At 37.3% G+C, this 24677-nt stretch overlaps 1 protein-coding gene across 4 annotated transcripts in view; it reads right to left on the bottom strand.

Annotated features, from left to right (window-relative positions):
- The window catches only part of taok3a (TAO kinase 3a), a 62130-nt gene that overhangs the window by 26708 nt on the left and 10745 nt on the right, over positions 1-24677 (bottom strand). For 3 of the 4 annotated variants that reach the window (XM_005928884.3, XM_005928882.3, XM_005928883.3), the window contains exons 2-6: positions 11186-11299; positions 4086-4325; positions 1584-1655; positions 717-818; positions 37-82 (exon numbers count right to left, since the gene is read on the bottom strand). In XM_005928884.3, coding sequence (XP_005928946.1) covers positions 37-82; positions 717-818; positions 1584-1655; positions 4086-4217 — 352 coding nt within the window. In that variant the 5' untranslated portion in view covers positions 4218-4325; positions 11186-11299. Of the gene's footprint in view, positions 1-36; positions 83-716; positions 819-1583; positions 1656-4085; positions 4326-11185; positions 11300-18442; positions 24658-24677 lie in introns of those variants that run through there. The other variant, XM_042223428.1, reaches the window with a different exon arrangement.

Raw genomic sequence — 24677 nt, 5'->3', positions numbered from 1 at the left:
TCAATGTATTGGCATATCAAACACTGATAAACATACCCTCCAGTAAATCTGATGCAGAGCCCAGACAGTACTCCATCACCAGCTGAAAGAGAAAATAGTTAAACCTCAAATAAAATGGAAACTAATCACTCACATGGAATGAGCACCGTCATAAATTTTAATTAAAGCTTTAAGTCAAGTTTGTGAAAAGCCCTAGTCTAAAGAATGTCGAGGAAGTGGGCGTACAACAGTTAGCCACAACATTAAAATCAAACAGAAAAGTAAAGTGACTAACACTTATTATCTTGATGGCAGAGGTCTTGCGTAACAGGACAGTGTGTAGAAATAGCTCAAGCCCTAGCCTCTAAACTCTGCAGATTCAAAACTGGTCAAACATCAGTGGGATCTACCAGAGCAGGCACAACCCGCAGGAGCACCACCCAGCAATCAGCAGCCAATGTTCTTATGACAGACACCAGAAGCCCCAATGGGACAGAGTTGATTTGGCAGTGCACTGTAGGCGGTTTTGATGTTGTGGCTGATCAGTGTACACAAAGAAACATAAGTACACAGTAGGAAAACATACCGAGCAGGACATGAAAACAAAAGAATGTAAGTAAAGAATGAGAGAGAGCAGAAGAGAGAAAGATAAATCAAGTATCCTGCCAGACTAAAAAAAAAAAATGAGGAACTTGAACAAAAAAAAAAAAAGAGGATGTAGAAAAGGATCTACAAACCCAGGCAGTGTTGTCTTTCAAGTAGCAGCCTTTGTACTCAATTGTGTTTGGGTGTCGCAGCTGTCCCAAAAACTTGACTTCCTTAATGATGTCCTGCCACTTCTGCAAAAGGAAAGAATGATTCCAGCCTTTAGGTACTATTAAACTAACACTTAACTAAGACTTTAAATACAATGCATTAACCAGTGACAGATATTTTACATCTGTATCTCTCTCGCTATTGTCTATTGACAGAAAGGTTTTCTTTAAAAGGCACTGCACCAATATAAATAATAAACAAACTGAAAGCTGGCTCCACTTCAACTAGTATGGAAAAGTTGGACAATAGCTTGCAAGTGCCCTCACACCAAACCATCACTCACTGTTTTATAAAAAGATACAAGTTGACTAAACCACTGAGATGTGGGCTTGAGTTCAGCCGAAGTACAAGCTGTGATCCCATAGGATGCCTTCTGAAATATGCTTCTGCCTAAACATTTCCAGCAGTTTTCTTGAGGTAGACACGTGTTTGTTCCAAGCTTTGCATCTGGTGTGGGCAATTATCTTCCATTATTTTCACATTATTTCTGTTCCTTCAGAGTAACTAACCACCACATGAGACATCTCACAACTTCACAAGCATAGCATCAAGCTGTGTGAAGTAGCAGAAAATGATGTAATGCTGCTTTTTGCATTCTGAGCTATACCTCCCACATCATAGAAAAAAAAAAAAAAAAAGGTTATCTGTCCAAACCTAACCAAATGCTCACTTGAGGTTTTTCTTTTTTTGGTCCTTCTGATATGGTTCCACAGATAAAATCATCTAAAACTGGAGCATTCACATTGTATGTGCCATGTCTACATTTTCCAGCATGTATATTTTCTTACTTCAGTAGTCTGCTTGCCATTATAGGACATCTTTTTGATGGCCACCACCTCGTTGGAGTAGGAGTTCCGAGCCTGAGAGAGAAAATAGAAAAGATCACACTCTATTAAGGTCTTTAAACACAAGGTCTAAATGCTTAGGAAAAGACAGCTCACACGAAGACAAATACAGTAAACCTCCCACAGGATATAACAAGGCCTCATGTTTGTTTTTGTCATTTTTTTTTGTTTGTTTTCGGTACCTTTAGGATACCTTTTTGGTCCCCTAGCCACAAAGTTATATTGGCATTCTACAACATAAACATACATACAGACTCAAAAGTGATCTTAATGCCCACAGGGTAACCTTTGGTCTTCTATTAAAATGTGAAAGTTAACATCAAAAGGTCACTACATAAATATTATAATTATAGAAAAAATAAAACATAACATGTACTGTACCTAAAAAGCACAAGCTATAGCAGCCTGTTATTGGACAGTGGTACATATTAGTTCAGGGACCAATCTAATGTAAAACATCCAAGTGCAAGTAAAACTAAATACTTACATTAATCTAGAAATAAATATCCACCTGAACAACGTAAATCAGGTGAGGTTTATCTACAGCCACTTTAACTGTTTGAGTTATCTGTCCACATTTACATGTGCATGCTAAACCCATGGTGTTAACCTCTGAGGCACTTTGCCTCAGGGACAGCTAGGCTGTGGCTCAGCCTAAGCTCTTATCTCAGCTTCATCCCACTTACAATTGAATGGGAAATTCATGTTGAGATTCAAATGGAATTACAGTAACAGGAGGCAAGAGAGTATTCCCATTTGACTTTTTTTCAGATTAATTTGATCCCAATGATTGCCTGTCAGTTTATGCATAAGAGCATGCATTCCTCTTATGATAGGATGCAGCTAGATGGCATTACATATGAGGAAACAAAAATCAATCAAAATTAAGAAATTTAAATAGGCTAATTGTATTGCTAATTGCATTAGAAGGGAATGTATTACTAATTACAAACTCTTTAATTCAGCAACCATTATCAGGGTGTGTGTGAACCCCTTGTTGGTGTTGGGTCTGTGTTCTCAGGAGGTAATTTCCCCTTGTTTCCTTCTGTAATGGGAGTTACTCGTTTGTCTTTACACAAGTACAAAAGCAGTCACAGTTATAGTTAGGGAATTTATGTATTTGACAATGCACATTTACTGTGGTAACTACTGTATTTTTTTTTCTCCTATAGTCATTACTTTTACAGATTCAGACTAACTTCAAAAAGAAAACAAACAAACAAAAGGTGTCCTTTGAGTATCCACTTTCTAAAAATCAGGTGAGAGAAGCTCCAATTAGCCACTAGTAATAGATAACAGCAACTGATTCACTGATGTACTGATTCTCTCAGGCAAAAATTCATACTAACCTGTCTTCAGGTTGGAGTGTATCAGAATGTTTTGTTTAAAAAAAACAAAACAATAAAAAAAAAAAAACAACCTTACCTGCTTTGAATAGAAAATATTGTGATGTTTAAATAAATACTGTTCTTAAAAGATATAATAAATTAGCATATATGAAACATAAGGGAGTAAGTAGTAGTAGTTTTTGTAAAGCTGTAAACATGAGTTGCCATTGACAATGATTTTAGAGTATCGTATGTATTGATTTTGTATAACACAATAAAAACTTTTCTTTAATTATAATGTATCCTTAGTTCAATCACTGAAAAAATAAAGCTATTAACAACATTTACAAAAACTGCCCTTGCTGACAGCAAACACTGTTGTAATAGGGGTAGTACAAGTGTGTCAGTGAGCACAGGATTGACATCAGGGCAGGATTTAGACACACACTGGAGATTGTCAGCCAGACAGACATGGGTACTAGGACTACTACTGATGTACTGGTCGTGTGTACGTGTACATGACATGGGATAGTAAAGCCCTGGCAGTCAAGAAAATCCTCCCCCTTCATTGACTACTACTTTGTATTTATATATCAACAGAACAGCTGTCTTGCAAGGCAGGGAGGAGGCTTATCGCCCCTAGTCCTGCATCTGGAGGAAAAGGGAGAAAGGAGGAGAAAAAGGAGAATGCAGGATGCTTTTCATTCCCTCCTCCATGCAGCTTTAATATCAAAGCTTGATGAGTAATTAGTGATGATGATATTAATAAGAAACAGAAAAAGTGCTGAGAGAGGATCTGTCTCCACTTAACTGCTTTCAAAAAGCCATAATGTGGTGCACTACATTTACAGCATGCATATTCCTTTATTCAGCAGGAAGCGTAAGTATGTGCATATGTAACTAGCTAATAACAATGATAAACTGCAATATATAATGTTAGAAGTGTTTATGCAACTTCTTAAATGATCCAACCACTTTTGCTGTTCTTTCAGATCTGTATCACTAAAGCTGCAAAACTCAAATTAAGTGCTTTAAATCTATCTCAAAAAGAATAATTTCTAATTTACTTCAAGGCCTTTGAAAGCCAGAGTTACCATAATTGTGAACTGATACTTACAAAGTAGACGGCCCCAAAGCTGCCATGACCGATCTCATGCAGGTCACAGAAAACGTCCTCTGGGTCATCTTTGAAGAAGAGGTCAGCCAACTCGGGGTCCTTCGGTACTCCTTTCCGTGTGGACGACGGCATTATGTGCTGGACATGGGCTAGGCGCCAGGGACCGCACTCACATACACGCTACTTCTGCTACTACCACCACCAAATATCCACGACGGGTCCGGCATTGGCCAGCTAGACCTGGGAAAAAGAAAGGTCAAGAGAATAGACTATTAGGCTGATATTTACTGCCGTGCACTGGATAACAACACATTTGTTTCCTAGCATATATGCTAAAATTAGATGCATTTACACCCAAGGATGGTTGTTGATACTTGTGAACATCCAGACACTGTTTGATTTAATGTCACTTCACAGAATATCCTTATTTCATGTGCAATATGCAGGGCTTCTTTGAGTATTTTCATTAGTGCTTCTCATTGACAGCTGATAGGTGATAAGACAGGAAAAAAATTAATAAAAAAATGTTTGCTAATAATGACGACGATAGCAGTCTAGTCCTGCTGCTCATCACACACAGTCACACTTGCATACACAGTCACACGCACATGTTTGACAGCAGAAGTTGAGTCACTGATGCATCATTTCCACACATGGACATAGTGCCCGCGCACACACACAAACACACTAATGCTGACTGTTTTGTATCACAAGGCTGCAGCCAGGCCATCAAGCGTGTATGCATCCTGGACACCCTGCTCCAGTTAGCTTCGTTGAACATGCAACACACATTCACACCCATGCACGCAGGCGCACAGCATCTCTCTGATACCAGTGTCTCTCATTCTCTCCCTCTCTCTTTCTTTCTACCATGAAATCTGTGTGCACATCAGCCAGATGCAGCAAGTAAATCTGGCTCCAAAGGCCAGCCCCACACAGAGAAAGCTGACATACAGGCAGAGGCAGCAAGACACACAGGCACCCAGGCCAAGACACTAAGCATCAGCATCATCCTAATCCTCTGCTCTTAAAGGGATCTAAGCCATTGCACCCACTCCAAAAATATCAGTCTTAAAGGCAAAGTCCTGAGCCCTCTGTGCCATAGCACCAGACGCATAATGATTCCAGCCTTGGGGTTTTGAATATGGACAGAAATATGTGTCACTAGGCTTCGTGTACGTTTTGGTTATTGGAATTTCGTTTGAGAAACATGGATTTTTTTCCCAACACACTTTTATTGTACTTTAAACTGTCCACTTGATGTAACCAGGAAGCTACTGTTAGCTTCTTGTGCTACTCTTGATAAGTTTTTCCACAGATATACTGGGCTGATGACACTACCCAATTCAATGTAAAGGATATGAGCTTGGACATAAGTTTTAAAGACTTTTGAAATATCAAAGTAAGTAAAGTGAGTGATTTGCAGCAAAAAGACTTGTTGCTGTGCTTCATATTCCAAAATATAAATATAAATCAAAATATACAGTGACACTGCCCACAGTCTATTTCAGTGAATGTTAGAAATAATGATGAAGAAAACCACAATGACACACATGCTGCTTCTTATGAACTTCTGCATACAGAAAGGTCTCCTGGAGCACTGTGACAGCCTGCTGCCATTTAAAAAGCTGCCGTAACATCTCAGCTTTGGGTAAATCAGTTGTGCTGTAGCCTGACTAAAATCAATTTCATGGCATTTAGCCCTGGCTTCTCTTGAAGAATGCTCCACAACATTCTTGTAAGTAGCCACAGATTTACACATAAACAACGGCCATGGTTCCAGTTTATCAGCCTGTATAAGGTGAGAGATCATACATACAGGTTTACAAATTAGTTTAAGGCATCTATTGGTCATAGAGGGTTTTTTTTCCTCAGAAACATAAAACCCTAATATGGCTTCTTCATGACTATAATAAAAATCTTACAGTTGATGAAGTGTGTACAATATAGCAGTGTAGCTGTTTGTACACAAACTGCGCACAGTTACTGGTGCAGCTCGAAGCTCTTTGTGATCTCATCAAATATCCAATCAATGAGCTTTTTCAATAATGTGGGTTGTAAATTAAACATTAGTACTATTTTATTAATGTGTATGTTATATTTATTCCAACATAAAAGTGCAATAAAAGAATATAAATCAGTTTAAGAAACTTGCATACATCGCCTTATATCTGGATGCATGTGTGTGCAATGTTAATTCTTACATAAACACACATATACAGCAGTAAGTATTTAATTTGCTTTTTCCTAAGTGCACCTACAATATGAACCTGTGTCTGTCCATGTCTGTGTTAGTGACTCTGAAACATTTGTCTGTGTGTCTCCTGGTTGCATCAGCCCCGTCTTTCTCTCATCTCTCCTGCTTAAGCTCTCTAACATAACTACTTAAAAAAAAAAAAAAAAAAAAGCCTGACACAACCTCCATCTCACCTTTCTCCCCACACCCACAGCATATAGTGCACATAAGTACAGATATACATGTACATACCCTCACTATGATGCATTCATTAGTTTGTACAGGGTAACAAAAATGAGAGGGGGGAGAAAAAAAAAAAAAGTCCAACAGAGTAAGTGGGCTTTACCCAAACTCTGAAAGCTGATCTAAGCCACAAAGATAGAACAATCTCCTGACTGTTTCCAAGAGACAAAAATGAAGCAAATGAACACCTAATTCATGTGATCACTCCAGAGACTGAACACCTTCTCTCGTTCTTTTCCATTCTTCCTCCTCCAGTCTCCCGAAATGTGTGAAGTGATGCAATGTGGCAACAACAGGTTGTAACTCAGGGGGCTTCGTAAAGCTGTTACTAGCCCAGCAAAGCCCAGTGTTTGGACAGTTTGCTCTGTGTGTGTGTGTGTGTGTGTGTGTGTGTGTGTGTGTGTGTGTGTGTGTTTTAAGGATCTATGAATGGCATTGTTCTGAGAGAGCTGATTAGGCAAATGGCTTAGACAGATTAAATGCTTGTGTGTGTAAATTTTTTACAACATACTCAGAGCCACATTTTCAAAGAATGACACTATACATATGCGTAGGTGTGAATCTTTTTGCATGTGCAGAAATAATGTACACCTAGTGTGTAAATGGGATGTGTGTGAGGTGCAGGTGGGTGATTAGGCTACCGGATTTGCTATATACAATAAACTATACATCATAAATACAAATTATGTGCAAAAGAGATTATGTGATTTATGCTAATCTGACTAGTACTTACACAAACACAGTTTCACTGGAGAATTTAATATGTTTTGAAGAGCAATTAGAAGGATTTTCCACTAAAATTCTTGATAGTGAGTTCATACATGAATTGGCAGTGTTTGGTCCCAAAAAATTCAAAACATACCGTTTCCAGGTAGGGGTTAACATTGACAAGCTTTTATCAGGTATTACCAGTAAAAAAATCCTGTCATGATATTTACAAATGTAATGTATTATCTTTCTAGTGCACATATTTGTTTATAAAAAAAAGAAAGAAAAAAGTTTAAAACAACAACAACAACAACAGTGCTTGTATCTTGATACACTACACCAACAACACATTTATTCTAATGTCAGTAAACACAATCAAAAAATATTTATGGGACATATATAACATAACATAACATTAGGCATATACAAGAAACATACATGCATAACAAAGCATATCCATAATACCCTTAGGCCCCCTCTTAGCATTGCTATCACTAATTGATGTGCCAACGTGTTCTTAAGGACCACTCAAGCTGACAGATATGGCTCTATATCATCTGCGGCACTGCAAGTATTTAAATGGGACACCGCAATGTAAATTCTTGGCCAGTTATATGAAAATAAGCTATATATTATAAAATGGTCCAGAAAGCCAATCATACCAATACTGTTCAAATTGAACATTTAGAAAGGTTTTCAATACAGGATTTGTATTCATTATTTTTTAAATGATTATATTCTTTTAAACAATACCTGAATAATAGACTGTGCAAGGGCATAAGAATTAACTGGGTTACCACATAGACAGATAAGAGAGAAAAGAGGAAACAGAATTGTTTTGTATAATTGATATTATTGATAAATGAAAACAGACGACAGCTTCACAGAAATATTGAGTGTCTTCTGTGCAAAAGGTGAGTAAACTAATTCTGAAACCCACTGTATTGTACAGGAGTTATTAAAAAGGTTTCTAAGACCGTATCAATAATAATCAATAAATGACAGTATCAATAATTGCCTGAAAAAGACAAGCTTGGAGAAAGAAGAACATTTTCTTTGCATGCAGTCATTTACAGTAGGTTCACGTCTATCTAAAGTCATGTGTGCACAAATGAAGTACATGCTTCTGAGGTTGTTTGTGTACATTTACATCACAAATGCAGGTATGCACTAATGTATGTATGTTTATGTTTACACATGGATAAACAGGGTACTGTACACAAGCATGTATCTGCACCAATACATCAATGAGAGCACACAATTGCCCATATGTTTCTGTATAGCCAGGGGGGTTTAAGCAGCTTACTGGCCCTCCTCCCAGCTTTAGACAGGAACAGGAATTAGACAGACTGTGGGAATTCTTACTGGGATTCAAATCACCAGCTCTAATCAGAAACGGGGAAAAAAAGAAGCAGAAAATCCACCAAACTGTACACTGAGGCTAGTCCTATGGTGGGTATGTGTGTGAGAGTGCAAGAATAAGAATTACGTAATAATCCAGTTCTCTCAACTCCTATCATGACATTATAGAAAGCGGGCTTAGAGCCTTAGTAGTGTGTATTAGTGTAGTAGTGTGCGCAGATAGAGCCTCACATCTCACCGGAGTAGGAGAAGGTCCTTGGAGGATACGGCATTTGAGTGTGTGACATGTGCATGCATGTGTGTGTGTTATGCCTCTGCATGGCATAAAATGGGTCAACCTTGTTATTGTATGAATAATATAAAAGCCTACTTAAATGCACAATCCAAGGTTGTATAGTGATGACAACAAGCCAAATTAAAGCTACAAATGTGATAACACTCTTTCTTATTGTGGAAAGTCTGTGAAGTGTATGTTCTGAATCAACACAAATGGCCATTTAAGGATAGACTACATATATTTGGCACAACCTCAATAGTATAATAGCTTAATTTGAATGGTAATTCTCCAGACTGCTGCCTGGCCACTGAGTTCAGGCAGATGTAGTGAACTGATGACTCTAAAGCACTCACATGCAGTGGTGGAGTCCCCACTGAAGCACAAGCCTGAGGGTCATTTTGACCTGTCCTGAGGTTGAGCAATGATATTAAAATCAGGAACAAGTAGATAAAACTCCAAATGCAAGCATCAAGCAAACTGCCACCATCAACTATTAAGAGCATTATCTTTCTGCAATTTTGTAGACTCCACAAAGATGCACACATGCAACCTGCACCCTTCTCTCATCAAAGGAAGCAAAGTCTACCTGCTTCTATATGCATAATATTAGACAAATCACCCACCATTACATAACATCAATTAATAAAGGATTGGTGGAGAGAGCAATAATAAAAAGGATAGATAACGTATTTGAAGAAATAGGGGTCAGGACTGTCAAAAACAGGTATATCAGTATTATTGGAGCTTTCAGTTTAAGCTCAAGGGTTATTTTTTTGTTTGTTTTTAAGGACAGATTTTGCAGTTTGTAGCTCTTATCTGTGTACTACAAATAACCCATCAAATTAAATTTATTATGGGCATGATATTCAGTCAAACAGAATCTAATATTCTGACACATGGGGTTATCATGCAAGATTAGCAGTCTGTTGGTTTGGTGAACAGAGTGGCCTGGGATGGAGTGAAATTCGAGGCCTAAATTATTGTTGCAGTCTGTCTCTGTTCACAGTTAATTCATCTTCTTTCAAATGGTAGCCACACTCATGAGGACGTATGCAGGAAGCATGAAGAGTTAGGCATATTATATAAAATAAACACAAAAAACCCTTTCATTTCTTTGACAGATAGATTTCCATTCGCATATGAAGCCATGACACAAAGCTGCTAAGGGCATTAACATTTAATCAGGTGGCAGAATCACTTCAGGCTATGTGAGCCCCTGTTTTCCTATGAAGAAAGTGAAGACATGAAACATTTGCAGCTAAAGTCAAAAGTTCACTCCGTTTCATCCTCGACACCTTGCCAGTTACATTTTTAAGCAGTATTTGCGACCTGTCTTATGGACCTGATTGTGAAGCAGCTCTCTAAAGTGTGAACTTAACAGATTCTTTGCCCTTGAGCTCACAAGACTGACAGTGAGGGGAAGTCGAGACATTTCAAATAAGTCTTTATCCTTGCCTAGAGAGGCGTTCTGTAACCAAAATCATTCCTCTCTACCACACCCAATCCCCACAAGCTTTTTTCCTCCCCATCCAGGGTGTGACTCAGCAGCAAGTTTTGCCTATGGCACAGAATGTACACTCACACACGCGCGCTTTCCTTTTCACTGATTCCAATGATGGCTGTGGGCCCTCTGTGTAAAGATGACAAGTTGGCAGAAGGATTTACATTTTTGCCTAATTCATAAAAGACTGCAAACCACAGACAAACCTCAAGTTCTTCAATCGCTACAGCTTAGTGGTGCCCGAGCAAAATGACTTTCTATGGAAAACTGAAAACAACCAAACAAAAACGTTCCTTTTAATGCAACCCTTGTCCACCAAATTCAACTGCAGTACTTAATCCGAGTCACTTCAAAACCACAATCACCATGACTATAGAAAAAAAGAACAGTGATGTAGCTGTGACATAACATGAAGTTTCATTTTAATTTAAACTGCTGTTAACTTCAAAACTGGTCCAGGCAAGAAAGTTTTTTTGCATGTCACAACCTGAGGAAAAATTCTTGCAAATCAGTGTGAAAGAGAGGTGATTGGCTGTTAAGTACATCAGAGAGCCAGCAGGGCAGAAGCTTTCAATATTGACCCAGTTTGCATTTGGCTGATCCCTGTGTCCTCTGTCTTAACTGTAACATGAAGGGGATTTCTGACACACAAATGAATTCATTGTATTAAAAATAAAATAAAACAAAAAATAAAAAACTGCTCATAGACAGATTGTCATAATATGCAAAAACAATACATCAAACAGCCTCAGAGAGTCAAATACATAACCTACCTGTAGAAATGTGTTGAGGGGTGTGTAGGACTAGCCTGTCTTCCCTCTCTCTTCTCGGTTTAAATCCAGTGTTGCATTTTTTCAGATGCCCTCATGACTGGTGGAATACTGCTCCTGGGGTTTAAAAAAAAAAAAAAAAAAAAGAGGCAAAAATAAACAAATAAAATTTTGGGTGGGATATTTTTTTTTTTTTTTTTTGTCGTGGGTGGGATATTTTAGACACTATGATTATCAATTTGATCTCATATCATTAGCTTCACTCTGAAAGTGCCTACTTTGTCAACCATTTAGTATTTTTTCCCCATTTCACAACATTATACAGTCTCAACAAGCATCTGAACTACATTTTATATCATCTTCCTTACTCTAGAGTACCAAAGGGTTGTTCATTGGCTCATAAAACAAGAAAGGAGGAAAGTAATATTTACCAGTAAGAACCATAAGGAATTCTTTACAGCCATAAGTGTAGTGCTCACAGAGTGTCACGGTAACAAAGGTCACTAAATCATCACTGAGCGTAAATAATCAAAAGTGTCATGTAAAATGTTAATTTCCATTGATTGATTCATCAGGTCAACAGCATATATATGAGATACACTAAATTATAACTGTAACCATGCCATAGGTGGACTCTGGAACTGAAACAAATAGCATGACACATCTGATAACAGCAGATGGTGAAATGACTCAACAGCCAATGAAAATCTTTGTAGTGATAGATACTTATTATGTTCTCAGTTTTGGGAAAGATGGCAATGTAATTTCCATAACAAAAACAGAAAATTTAGCGGAAATGTAATCTGTGTACATTTTCTCAAAAAGGCGGGCTTGAGATGTTTTTTGCCTTAAAATGCTCATTGGTATAACTTTATTCAGTGCAGCAGTAAAAATACAGGCACCATCTTCATGGATCCACAGTCTACCTTAATGCAGAACGAGAGATACAAAAACCATGTTCATGTTGAGTGATTTTCTACACCCACTTGGCCATTTTCACAGGGAGCTCAAGGTCTATGCCAGACTACAGTCAGCTGACAACATCTCAGGCTAGATATCCGAGCATTTTATATGAAGAAGTGCTTCCTATTTTGCAGACAAATGCATCTTCTTTCAAATACATGAGTTCAAGGACACTACATACAGTGCTTATGGACACAAGCTTTTGCAAGCACACCCACAAGCAAGCATAATATTTTGTTTTCATCCACATACACACACAGTATTACACATATAGTCGATTCACACATACACATCAAATCTGAGAGAGTTGTTCTGACAGCAGAGCGCTGTCAGCTACTGGCCTTTATTTCGTTCTGACAAGCAGGTGGAACAGCATCAACTACCAGTGAATCCAACCTCACCCACAACTACATAATCGTTTTGAGACGGGCACACAATAAAAATCAATTGTTGTCTCGGACAATCAAGATTTACAGTAGATCTGTTATTTAGGACACAAATGACACTGTGACCTTTTTGTTTGAGCAACCGAAATCCTGTGTCTAATCAAACTGGAATGAGTCCTTTCCTCATCTCCTCCGCCTCCCACATTACAGCCATTTTTACCCTTCTCTCTCTCTCTCTCTCTCTCTCTCTCTCTCTCTGTCTTATTGGTTAACCCCCACTACTTCCTCCTTTCTCTTTTTGATGGTGCCGAGTGGCAGATTGGACGCTCAAAGGAACCACATTCAATAATAAAACAGGGAGAGGGGATTCAGAGATGAGAGAAGAAAGATAAAAATGTATTGTGCCCCTTCTGAGTGTCCCTGAATGATTTATAACACAACTGACGCTTGCATGAGCCTCTGGGAAAGTTGTGGCTGCACTTCTCCTCCTCCTCGCTTACTCCACCCTGCCTGGCATTTATGACCAAGCAACAATGAAAAGAAAAATATGTACAGTCTATGTAGTGGGAATAAGTATAACAATACAGGTTTATTTGCATCTTTTATTTGAGTCTTCGAGTTCTTGACGAGGTCAGTTTTATTTGATGGACTGATAAGAACATAAAGGCAGCATTGTGAGTGTTTTAAAGAGGTTTCAATTGTCTTCACTTTGAAATAAAATAATACATTTTATACTGATGTACTGTACTGTGTGAGCTATATAAGGGCTTTTAAAATACACTACTTTGAAATGAGTCAAAATCTTGTTCAGTTAATTATGTGACATGGCTGTACAAATTGTAATAATTTCATTGAAACAATCTTTTATCAAATTGGATTGCTGATTAATTATCTGTTAACTGAGCAATTAGTTAATGGATTAAGGGTTAGAGGTATAAACACAGAAAATGCATGCAGACTGTAAAGATACTTCATTTGAATTTTAAAAAAAAACATGAATATTTTATGTACAGTACAAAAATGAAGAATAAATCAGCAGAATGAGTTACAATAGATAAACCCTGTTGTCACAAGCGAACATAATCGAGTCTTAAGGCAATTTTGTAAATACTGGTCCTTTACACATTTTATGTGAATGAAACAGAAAAGAGGTCATATTAAATTAAAAAAACGAAAGTTAAACTGGAATGTCTCCTGGCCTGGTGGCTGAGAAGCATACTGCTGCAATGCTAACCAAATGTTTCAGAGCATTCAGTGGATGTGCATACATGTGAGTCGTGGTGTTGGAGGAAAAGAGAAGGTTATAAAGGTTAGCGGGCCAGCTGCAGCATGACATGATGAAATGTGCTTTAACAAAGAAAAAAAAACAAACAGAAAAAAAAAAACAGAAAAATGGCTGAGACTAAGGCACAGAGCATGTGGTAATGACTTAAAAAAGGGTTAGGGATATTGTGGGTTTGTAGAAGATAAGTTAAAGAGTGTGACAGCCCATGTGAAAAGTTTCTGATTTTAAGGCTCTTAACTAGTCCATGCTCACCTGTACAAACATAAATGAGTGAAATACTAATCAAATTACTTCTTATTCCAAGTTCAGAAGAATTAAGGTAACGTATGCTCTGGAAAACATGCATAACACCATCTCTGACATTCTATGTTAACATTCTTTCATAAACTTCATTAGTGTATTGCCTAGAAATCAAAATCCTGAAATCCATCTCTTACTTTCTGTTCCTCCTGTTATGACACACTGTGATATGAATCAGAAATCTTGAGTCACATGTTGTCAATTTCCAAGACACAACTTGGCCAACAAAAACTGCTTCAACCGCCTAACATTGCATTTCTTGTTTTTGGTTGAAAAAAATAAAAAATAAAACAAAAAAATAAAAACGGCTTTCAAGGGGATTGGCCAAACAATTCATCAACTGAGATCTCAGGGTGTCAAACATGGACTTTGTCCAACTTTAATCCCCTTTTAGTTTCAGTTTTTAGATGTAAAAACAAAATGTCACAAAACTGATTGTAGACGTTATAAACAATGACATCACTTCCTTCATGAAAACCTGGGGAATTTTGTGCAATCTAAGAACTGAAAGCACGAGAAATGGTGTCAGTAGCCAACTTTTGAATTATGTGCATAATTGGAGCACTAAAAACCAGTTAGGCTAGTTTGATAGTTCATCCTTCTTTTTTGAGTGTTGATTTTCCTAAATTTAAATGAATGACACTAATACTCAGAGTTTACAAATGTAATCAATGACTCCCAGTGTGGCTGAGGATGACTGAGGTGGGTTTTTGATGAGTCATTTTGGAGTTGTGCTTAAAATCATGTCCCATAGTGATACACCGCTTTATTTAAAGCCGAGGGAACCAAAATGCGAGGCTATTTCAACAACACGAAAAATTCTTCCCGGATGAAAATAAACTAATCCAGTGAGATAGAAAGAAACTAAACATTATGTTCTGATTATTCTGCCAGGGTGGCATGGTGTGGATTTTTATAGCAGTGACTCATTTTCACACAGTGAAGAATACACACATACACATACATAGTTTATGCTGTAAAGCAGGATTTGGAGACTTCAGGGCAGCTCTCATCTCAAGAGCTTAGTGGCACTACTGAGACATGCATGCATACAAACGCACACACGCACACAAGACTGTTACCTTCTCAGATTAGTTTTAAGCCTAATGCCAACATAAATGTAGGCGTTGGTGGATTGAGGGACAAATACTAGACAAATAAGTGGCCCATCCACGGACCTAAACCCTGGGCCAATTCTTACTCATTAGTTTATTTGAAGTGATTCGCTCTTGTTGCCTTAAAGCAACAACAGCTCAGAACCTTACAGTGGGTACTTTATTTGTGCTTTAGATGACTTATGATGAACTCTGCACAGATTACTTTGATGGACCTCTACATTTCTATCTCGCTTAAGCACCGTGGGGATGAAGTACAGATTAGAGATGAGCTAGTGTGCCTACGATCGTGACTTAAACTAATGCAGAGACAACAAATGTAATCGGCAGCTTTATCAGCAGAATGGGGTTTTTTTTTTTTTTTGTTTTTGGGGGGTTTCCATTGTGTGAATGGAAAAAAAAATGTGGAAGACTTTTGGTCAGTAATCACATCCTTAAAGAAAAAAGGGAAAAAACTAAGTCCCCACTCTATAAAAAACTATGTCTGGATCGCCATAACTTTCACAGGAAGCATTTTAAAAATCATGCATAGAGCTAGAAAAGGCTCCGTGGCATTTGTCAGCTCTAGGTAAGATTGTCTGTTTACTACTGTGTGAGGGGGAGGGGAAAAAAAAGAAGAAGTGTTGTTATGCTTCCTACCACTGATTACACTGAAAATTCACATAATGTAAAATAAGGATGCAAGGATAGGGGGAAAAACATCTGCAAAAGTCTTGATTTGATTGGCCAAAAACCATCACAAAAAAACCCCAACAAAAAACAAAGGATTCATGTTCCCTGTAACACAAACACTAAATAAGAATGGTGTTAACAGAAGCGCAAGATGAAAACATTTTTAAAGCATACTCCAAATAATATCAGCTGGATGTTCCACAACACTTGTGGATGATATTCTGCAGTCACATGATTTAAACTATTTAGAGGGGGGCAAAAAGGCACCGCTCAACAACAAAACTGTATTCCAGCTGTGAAACATAGTGGAGGCCAATATCATGGCTTGCTACCCCAGGGCCTGGATGCTTTGCAATAACTGAAGAAACTTTTAATTCAAATCTGAATCAAGAAATTTTACAAAAAAAAAAAAAAAATGTCAGGGGAGCAGTCCATGACCCTAAAACGTCAGAGAGGGTGAGTGATGCAAGACAATTACTCAAAACTCAAAAGCAAATGAACAACACGATGATTTAAAGAAAAAGAGAGCACAAGAGAGACAAATGTCTTGTTTACCAATGGCCGCTGTGCCATGACCTGAAGAGAGCTTGTCAATCAAGTCATCCAATAAATAAGCCAAACCCATATTTTACAAAGATGATTTCTCATTAAAACAGCTTGGGTTCACTATAAAGGATTCAAAAACGTTTGTTCTTGCAAATACACTGCCAGAATACATAACAAAAACAGGTTTAAGAACCAGCATTTAGACAGAAGATAATGTCACTGGGTCACTAATGGTGGTGTATAAAGTGCGCAATACTGTGTCTCCAGACAGCTTTTTTGATCATTCAAGACAGAAAACTTTGAATAAATCTCTAATTGTAAAATAATGCCACCCAAATGTTCCCGGTCACTACTGTCATTAACACATGTTGATAATCTTAAATTCTTTCAGCCTTTAAAAGATATTCACTGTTAAAATGCATTTTCAAAACAGCCATGAAAGTCCCTGAAAGACAATGCTTCAAAGCGTCACTCTGTGCTGTACTCTTATTGAAGTGAAATTGAAGGCTGATACCCATATCTTCCAAAAGGTCAAAGCGCAAGTATGTGTAAATTGTGTGTGACGTGGGTCCAGTGTTTTGAGTGAGTCTAGTGTATAAGAGATAATGTTACCAGCACATTGCTGCAGCTACTGTGAAGTACATCCCGAAAGGGGTGATTAAGTTACTGTAATCAACCATAAAGTGCCAAGACATGCCAATTCACTGTAACTAAAATAAGGTCCTGGTTCATCCAATATTACCATAGTGTTACCCAGTCCCTCTATTTAAGCAGAATTGGTCAGAACAGAACCTAAGACTTTAGTTATCTACTAGCAACGAATGCTATGAAATTTATTCCATTGCTTCATTTATGTTTATGCTCTTACACAATACTGAAGTTGAAATCCTGCCTCTGAAAGAGGCATATTGTACTTTATATAAGCCTGCAATTATTGCCATTTCAATAATTTTGAAAATTCGGATTCAGGGGCACCTCCAGCAACAATGGCCCTAATGTTACTCGCAATGTCTATTACAGTAGAACGGCTCTCAATAGTCCCAAGTTACACAATGCACACTTGTGACAAAGCAGAGGAGGACGGCCCTTTTGTGTCTTACAGCTTTGTAGGTCAATGGCAATTTTAATCGCCACATTGATGTAGAAAAGCCATTTTCAATTATGTAGACCTACAGAGTGTTATGTAATGAGAATGGAACAAGCACAACCAAGATACATAAAAGCCTTCACACATGAGAATGATTTGGAGGCCTATTATATCTTTGGCTTTGGGCCTCTTAGACTTGAGAGGCCTAAAAACTTAATCTAATCTAAGACGTGGAGAGAGTAGTGATGAAAATGTATTGAAAATTTCAATAAACAAACAGTTAATTCATTTCTAAAGTAACTGAATGAAAAATAAAAAGATTTTTTTAGATAGAAACATTTTGCATTTAATTCCATGTAAATTTAAATCTTAAATTTAAAAAAGGTTTAATTTCTGTTTGACAATGTGTATTGGAATAAAAAAGTAAATGCAGGACAAAAAGAGTTCTGTGAAGATAGAAATGTTGGTTTGCTAAAAATAAAGTCATTACTTCTGATTGTTTGCACTGGAAAAACTGCTTCTATCCATCTCGGCACAGTGAAAGATAAAGCCAGCAAAATCAAATCACACAGATAATCTAACATAAGTCTCAGCATATACAAGGATCATCTTTGAAATGTTCTTTCCAAGACCTAAAAGTTCAGAGGAGATTATTCTGAGTTGCTTTGAAACATTTTTCCATCCAAGAAGCTACAAAAGTATTTTATCCTAATTTGGAGTCTTGTAAAGCAAATTCACAGTACCAAGCCTCTCTATACGAGTGATTTTCATTTGTACTGAGGTAATGAAGTAGCCGACCTGTGTGGTATCTAAAACATCCCCCAATTAATGCATCACCAGCATACCTTGTGCGTTGGACACATGTGCACTTGTCTGAAAATGGTAATGAAAGCTAGGCATACTCACACATATGCAGGCACACAAACATACGCAGAGCACTGGTCACACTCATTCTGCTGCACAAAGACCATCCTTCATTCACTGTGAAAGCTTTTTCAGAGAAATCCCATGAATACAGAGGGGTCGGTCTGTGTGTCTGTCCCTCTAGAGCAAAGCCTGGAGTTTTCTCATTAAAGCCATTCATCCTCTCTGGCAACTATCTGTGCTAGTGCCTTTTCAGCTGAACATTTTCTTCCAACCCTGTCAATAGTGTGTGTGGTCTACTGTCTTGTTTTTTTCCCCCCAAACTCACAGTCTCTCTCACACACTGTCTTTTTCCAAACCCCTCCTCCCTAAATAAATACAAACACAGACACAGACACACACACAGACACACACACACACACACACACACACACACACAGAAACAAGTAAACACACTAAGAGCAGTGTCACAGAGCCCCATCACCAGGCTGCTAAATTATTCAACAGTCCCTCACAGCCAATTTTGCACATAAGAGAAAGTAAAAGGTGAAGAGCAGGAGGTTTATCTGTGGGCACGTCTGGCTGGGAGCTGTAGGATCAACAGGTTACAACCACACACACAACAAAGAAAGAAGTAGAGATGACGAGCAGGAGAAGAAAGCATTTAACTACAAAAGCTCAGTATTGAAGCTGTATTAATGAAAACAAGAACAGCAATTTAATGCATTTAATTGGCAATTTAAAATGTTGCCTCTCTCTCAGAAATATATGGAAGGTGGTGAGACCACCATTTTCATTGGAATAGGTTTTGTTCTGAACAGATTTCTGGTTTTAAACTTATTCAATCCTAACTGAACAATTCTAAAGTTTGCACCAAAAAAGTAAAGAACCACCCCAGCTGCTTTAAAAAAAAATCCAAGCAAGAGTTAGAAGTTCTGTTTTTATTTTTAATTCCCAACAGAATAAAACATATTTCTAAATGTAAACTGCAGCACAGGATTTTCAGTTGTTTTTTTATCTGACAGCTGCATTCACCACTGTTATCTTGATAGTTTTAAACGATAACTATGCCATACTGTGAAATATCTGCATAGATAATCTAGAGTTCAATAGTTAATTTTCCCCTTAATGAGGAAAAATATACACAGAAAATCTGATCTCAATACGGTAATAAAAACTTATTAAAGTATCAGAAAATATGTGTGAGAGCTCAGGTAGTATATGCACATTTCTACAAGTGGATAACATAACATTCAGAGGAATGGAAAATTAGGACCAAAATTTGTGACTGCTATGAGGGTAGGGTGACTGCTCCTATAGTGCAATGGCCTTGTAAATATTTTACACCTAGACAGACATTCATTTCATAGTTGTGGTGCTTTTTGGCCAGTGTAGGCAACAGCAAATCAGTGTACTTGACTTCTTTATGGCACTTTTATGTTTGTCAGACATTCGGTTTGTCTGAGGATCCCACATCAAATATTTCCATGTAAATATTTTATCTACAAACTCTAAATCAGAACATCTGACAACTACTCACCTCACACTGGCTTTAAAAAACTGAACAGGCAGGAAGCTATAGCACGTTTTGTTTGTTTGTTTGTTTTTTGCGAGAACAAATTGCATCTTCCTTTGCAACAGTTTAAGTAAAGGTTTCTATTTACAGTTCAAATAAACAAAACTGATATGAAAAAAGCAAAGGGATTAAAGAGGTTAAAGATGGGCTATTAAAAGAATTGAGAACAAAAAAAGAAGGACAGGGAAGCATGCAGTCAACAAGGCCAACAAAGCACGAGACAACAGAGTTATTGAACTTTGACATCAAACACAGACACACCTTTGTTCCACTTTAAGGTGGATGAAAACATAACAGGATTTTTATGACTCTTTTCTACACATACAGACAGTGCCAGAGAATGAAGACTGTGTTTTGATATTTATGTTTTTTGAAGTAAAAATCTTCAGCACTTTCAACTTTGTTGTAATTTAATATTGATTTTGGTGTTTAATAAAGTATAGGCTCTCAAATTTTAACTAAAGAGAATAAATCTGTTTCTTTAACTGTTAAGATTCAGTATTAACACAGACATATGTCAAAATATAACCTTTTAGGAACTGGTATTACCATAACCAGTATAAAAATATTTTGAATCTTACCTAATCTCAGAAACAGTTAAGCTCCAGTGTGTTATTTTATGACCCTTACAGCTGCGTCATGGCAGCTTTCTGTTGTATATTTTATCTTCTATGACGTGCCTGCAATTAAAACATGTCTAAATGTGGGAGGTCCATGTTTATGTAATTCCTTTTCTCCTGGGCAATCATTTTGGTCAAACTCTATTTTTTGAAAACCCTCGTAGGCCCTGCACAGGATCAGTTCATTATTTTAAAAGCACGACTCCACCAGCGCCACCTCCTCTAAGCTGACTCACTGAACAAACACCAACATGCACATGTTGGATTTATGCAAATTATATCCAAAACATTCAATTAATCTGAAGCGGTTTGCAGGGTTTGCGCGCACCTTAGCAACAATGACTTACTCATGGTCCCCAGGAGAACGTGATGTTAATAAATAAATATAAATACAACCATAAAATAATACTTGAATTAGCCCCAGGGCTCACACTAACCTAGATATTCTCTTTTTAGTTTGGACAAAATTTGTACGCTGGCTTTGGGCTGTGTGTCAGTATGAGTATGTACAGTATGAGTCAGTAAAAGTACACTTTCCTGTATGTGTATACAGACAGAGGCAATATGTGCTAATAATGGGTCTTTTGATTAAAATGAGAGAAAGATTGATGGCAGATATTAAGAGAGGATAAAAGAGGTCTCTGTCTCTAGAGCTCATAATAATGTTTAGTCTTAGTGAAGTAACTGGTGAAATGAAAGTAATTGCATCCTTCTTCAGAAATGAAGAAGCCTCTTGGATGAGAGGTGAAACCATTTTTGCAAACCTAAAGTCCATTTGGCTTCTTCTGTAAAGCTCTTAAGACTAATTGCATCTTTATTTGATGGACTGTATTCATCTATGTTTTTACACAGCATTTTCTCTTGAGACCCCTTCAAACAAAACACATTTTAAAAAATGTCTCCAAATTATGATTAATTCAAGAACTCTACGACTTGATAACTGTACCTTTGTGGTCTGAAGTCACAAGTGACTTAATTTATGGCCCAGAGTAATTAGAAAAATGTGCCTCTCAAAAGTATTTGTTTTCCTTTTTTAATTGGCACTTTCCAGACACTAAACAACACGGATCAAATTCCTTTAAAACACCATTGCCTTTTAGGGAAGTTTCAAAAACATCACAAGAGTGAAAGCACAGATGGTATTAAAATGACTGTATCACTTTAAAACTGAAATAAACAACTTTTCACTGATGGGATTAGTTACACCTGTGTTTTTCTTGCTGTGAAGTGTTAGGATGTCCAGGAACAGATAAACACACAACAGCTGTAGTCCAAAACAGTTTCTCCACAAAATTACCATTAGTAGATTGTTGATGAAGCCCTTTATCATTTGCAAATCCTTTCATTTTATCTTTTACTTATCTTTATCACTTTTATCTCTTTTAATATGCTTTGTCAGTTGTCTTATATAATTAACTTTACAATTATGTGAACTGAAAAAATTATTTGGTTCGCCTCAGAAGCATTTATATTTCTGTATGAAACTCCTGAGGGTGGAGAGCTGCATCGATCAACTGACAAAGTCCTCCAGCAGCTCTTGTAACTATAATGGGAGCAAAGGATAAAGTAAGGTGACATCATTACAAAGTGACAAAGTGTGGAGTGGGAGTGGTGCTTAAGGTGAACCAATGGCTCGGGCAAAACATTTGACTGTAACATGAGTCTTCTTTCAATCCTGGCAATAATTGTTCAAGTTCAAAGCATGTTTAAGTTCCATAACAGTACCCACATGTCACCATGACCATAAAGGTCAAGGCACAGACAGATGATCGCATCCTGCTGGGGGCATCAGATCAGAAAACAGTTCACTATGTAGCCCAAAAAGGCATGGACTAACAATGGCTTGGTAAGAAGAAAGGGATGGGAATTCATACAAAAGAAAACAAAAACAAATAACACTTATGTCAGCCTACTTGTTGTTGCAAGAGATGTGGATTCCTGCTTAATAAGATTTATGATTTAAGTTCTTTTTCCTTTACTGAGCCATATTTGATTCAAGTTGTTAGACAGTTTACAAACAGCAGAAGTCAAAACTCTGTCATAGGTCTTAAATCAAGAATGCTATCCTTTCATTGTTTTGTTTTGTTTAATGGATTTCTGTATCCTGAAATGATCTCCCACTCAATTACATATCAAGATACCAGCATTTTGCAAAACATTTTGCTTCATCTTCAAATTTGTTATGACCTGCTCAGGTGATAGTCCAGCTAGCTAATGGGCCTGCACTACAGATATTAATGACAGGGTTGGGTGACTGAGGCCAGTCAAACAGAGCAACAAGGTGTAACCTGCAATCATCATCCCACAGACAAGCCTAATTTAATCCGTAAAACTCAATTGTGTGTCACCAAGTTTAGAGTATTTGTCAGACTCTGTCTACAGACTGTCAGGTGATGACACCTACTTCCAACTAACAAGCACAATCATAGCTCTCTAACCCCAGCAAATTACTTTTTAAAATTATTAAGGTATTAGTGTCTTTGCATCTTTTAGAGTTTTACACCCATCTACGGCCATATTAATAGCCATAATTACCTGGTTGGAATATTCTAAATCTTAATATTGCAAACATTAAATTTTCTACAGTAAAACAGAAGCTACAACATTTTTAGCAGCTTCTAAATAAGCCATCATAACTTTTACATCATTTATGTTTTGAAATTTAAACACTAAATTGATTTATAGATTTTCACAGGCAAAATGTATAATGTGGTAAGTGAGGGTAAGCATAATTTAAAAAAAAAAAAATCATTCCACATGGGCAACCTGTAATTTCTATAGTTTTGATTCACCTAAGACAGGTCCAAGCAAAAAGCCCAAAGACAACCATAGAAAAGGGTATGGAATGATTGCATGCTATGCCAAGGATGATGGCATTTGGTTTTGAACCACACTGAATCAAAATTTTAACTGGTTCTTCTTCTGCACATGCTCCATTCCTCTCCCTAGTTTCAAAAAAATTGTTTTTATTGTAATCTTTTAATGTATTCTTGCTCATACAAATAGATTGACAAACACATAACTGTATACATATATCTGCCCTGTATCTCACCTTGAAACAAAAAAAAAGCATGTATTTCAGACGATTTCCACTTCACTAGGCCTCTACTGCTTTTGAATGCTTTAACAAAAGTGGCATAACCAAAAAACTACAGTCACATGAGCAGAGCAAATTATTCTTTCAGAGTATAGTATGAAGGACATTTACTGTAATGATGTCATATACCCATAGTTTGCCTACGATAATGGGTGGGTGAAAGGCAAATCATGGGGCCCAGCACGTTGATATTTTTCCACCATGTTTTCACACCTAAGAGAAATCAACTGAACCAAGACCCATAGTTTTCAATTTACACAAGTCGAAAATGATATTACAGTTACTGTGTGAAATGCTTAAAATGTTCATTTTAAAAGCCATTTCTGGTGCTAATGTAGTTTAGGTAAGAAAATAGGAAAGTAACAAATTTACTTTGAAGTAAAACCAGGGCCTTGTGTGTCTTTAAATCATTAGGGGAAAAATCCGTTTTTTGATTCACAAAAAAAGGAAAACAATTAGGCGTAAATGCCTTTTGGTCAAAGAGGTCTCAGCATTCAGGTACCAAGCTGTTACTGGCACTCTGTGACACACTGGACTGCTTTTGGTTGTAAACTGGTATAAACGTGTGTAACATCCACCGCCATTGGCCATATCTATGCAGGCTCAGCTGGGGCTGGATGACTAGATAGGCCATATCGACTAGGCAATAACCATGGGACTGTTTATGACACTATCAATTCTCAACTGTATTGATTTTCATTGTGGTTGAAAAAAATATTCTTCCATTCCACACATAAACACACAAGAGCTGTGGATAGTTGCTCAGGTGGTAGAGTGGATTGTCCACTAATTATTTGATACCCAGCTCCTTTACATGCCAATGGGCAAGATACTGAACTCAAGATTGCTCCAAATAGCAAACCAGAACCTTTCTCTGTTGTCAGTAATGTGTTTCAGTGTTTCAATGAGCAGTCAATAAAGTACTTTCCAGCACTACTAAGGCTAAAATGAAATACATAATTTGCCTTCTGTTGAATACCCCCC

Source organism: Haplochromis burtoni, unplaced genomic scaffold (assembly GCF_018398535.1).
Source record: "Haplochromis burtoni strain Fernald_Lab_line unplaced genomic scaffold, NCSU_Asbu1 Contig_111, whole genome shotgun sequence".
NCBI classification, from domain to species: Eukaryota; Metazoa; Chordata; class Actinopteri; order Cichliformes; family Cichlidae; genus Haplochromis; species Haplochromis burtoni.
This window is presented reverse-complemented; position numbering and strand designations above follow the sequence as displayed.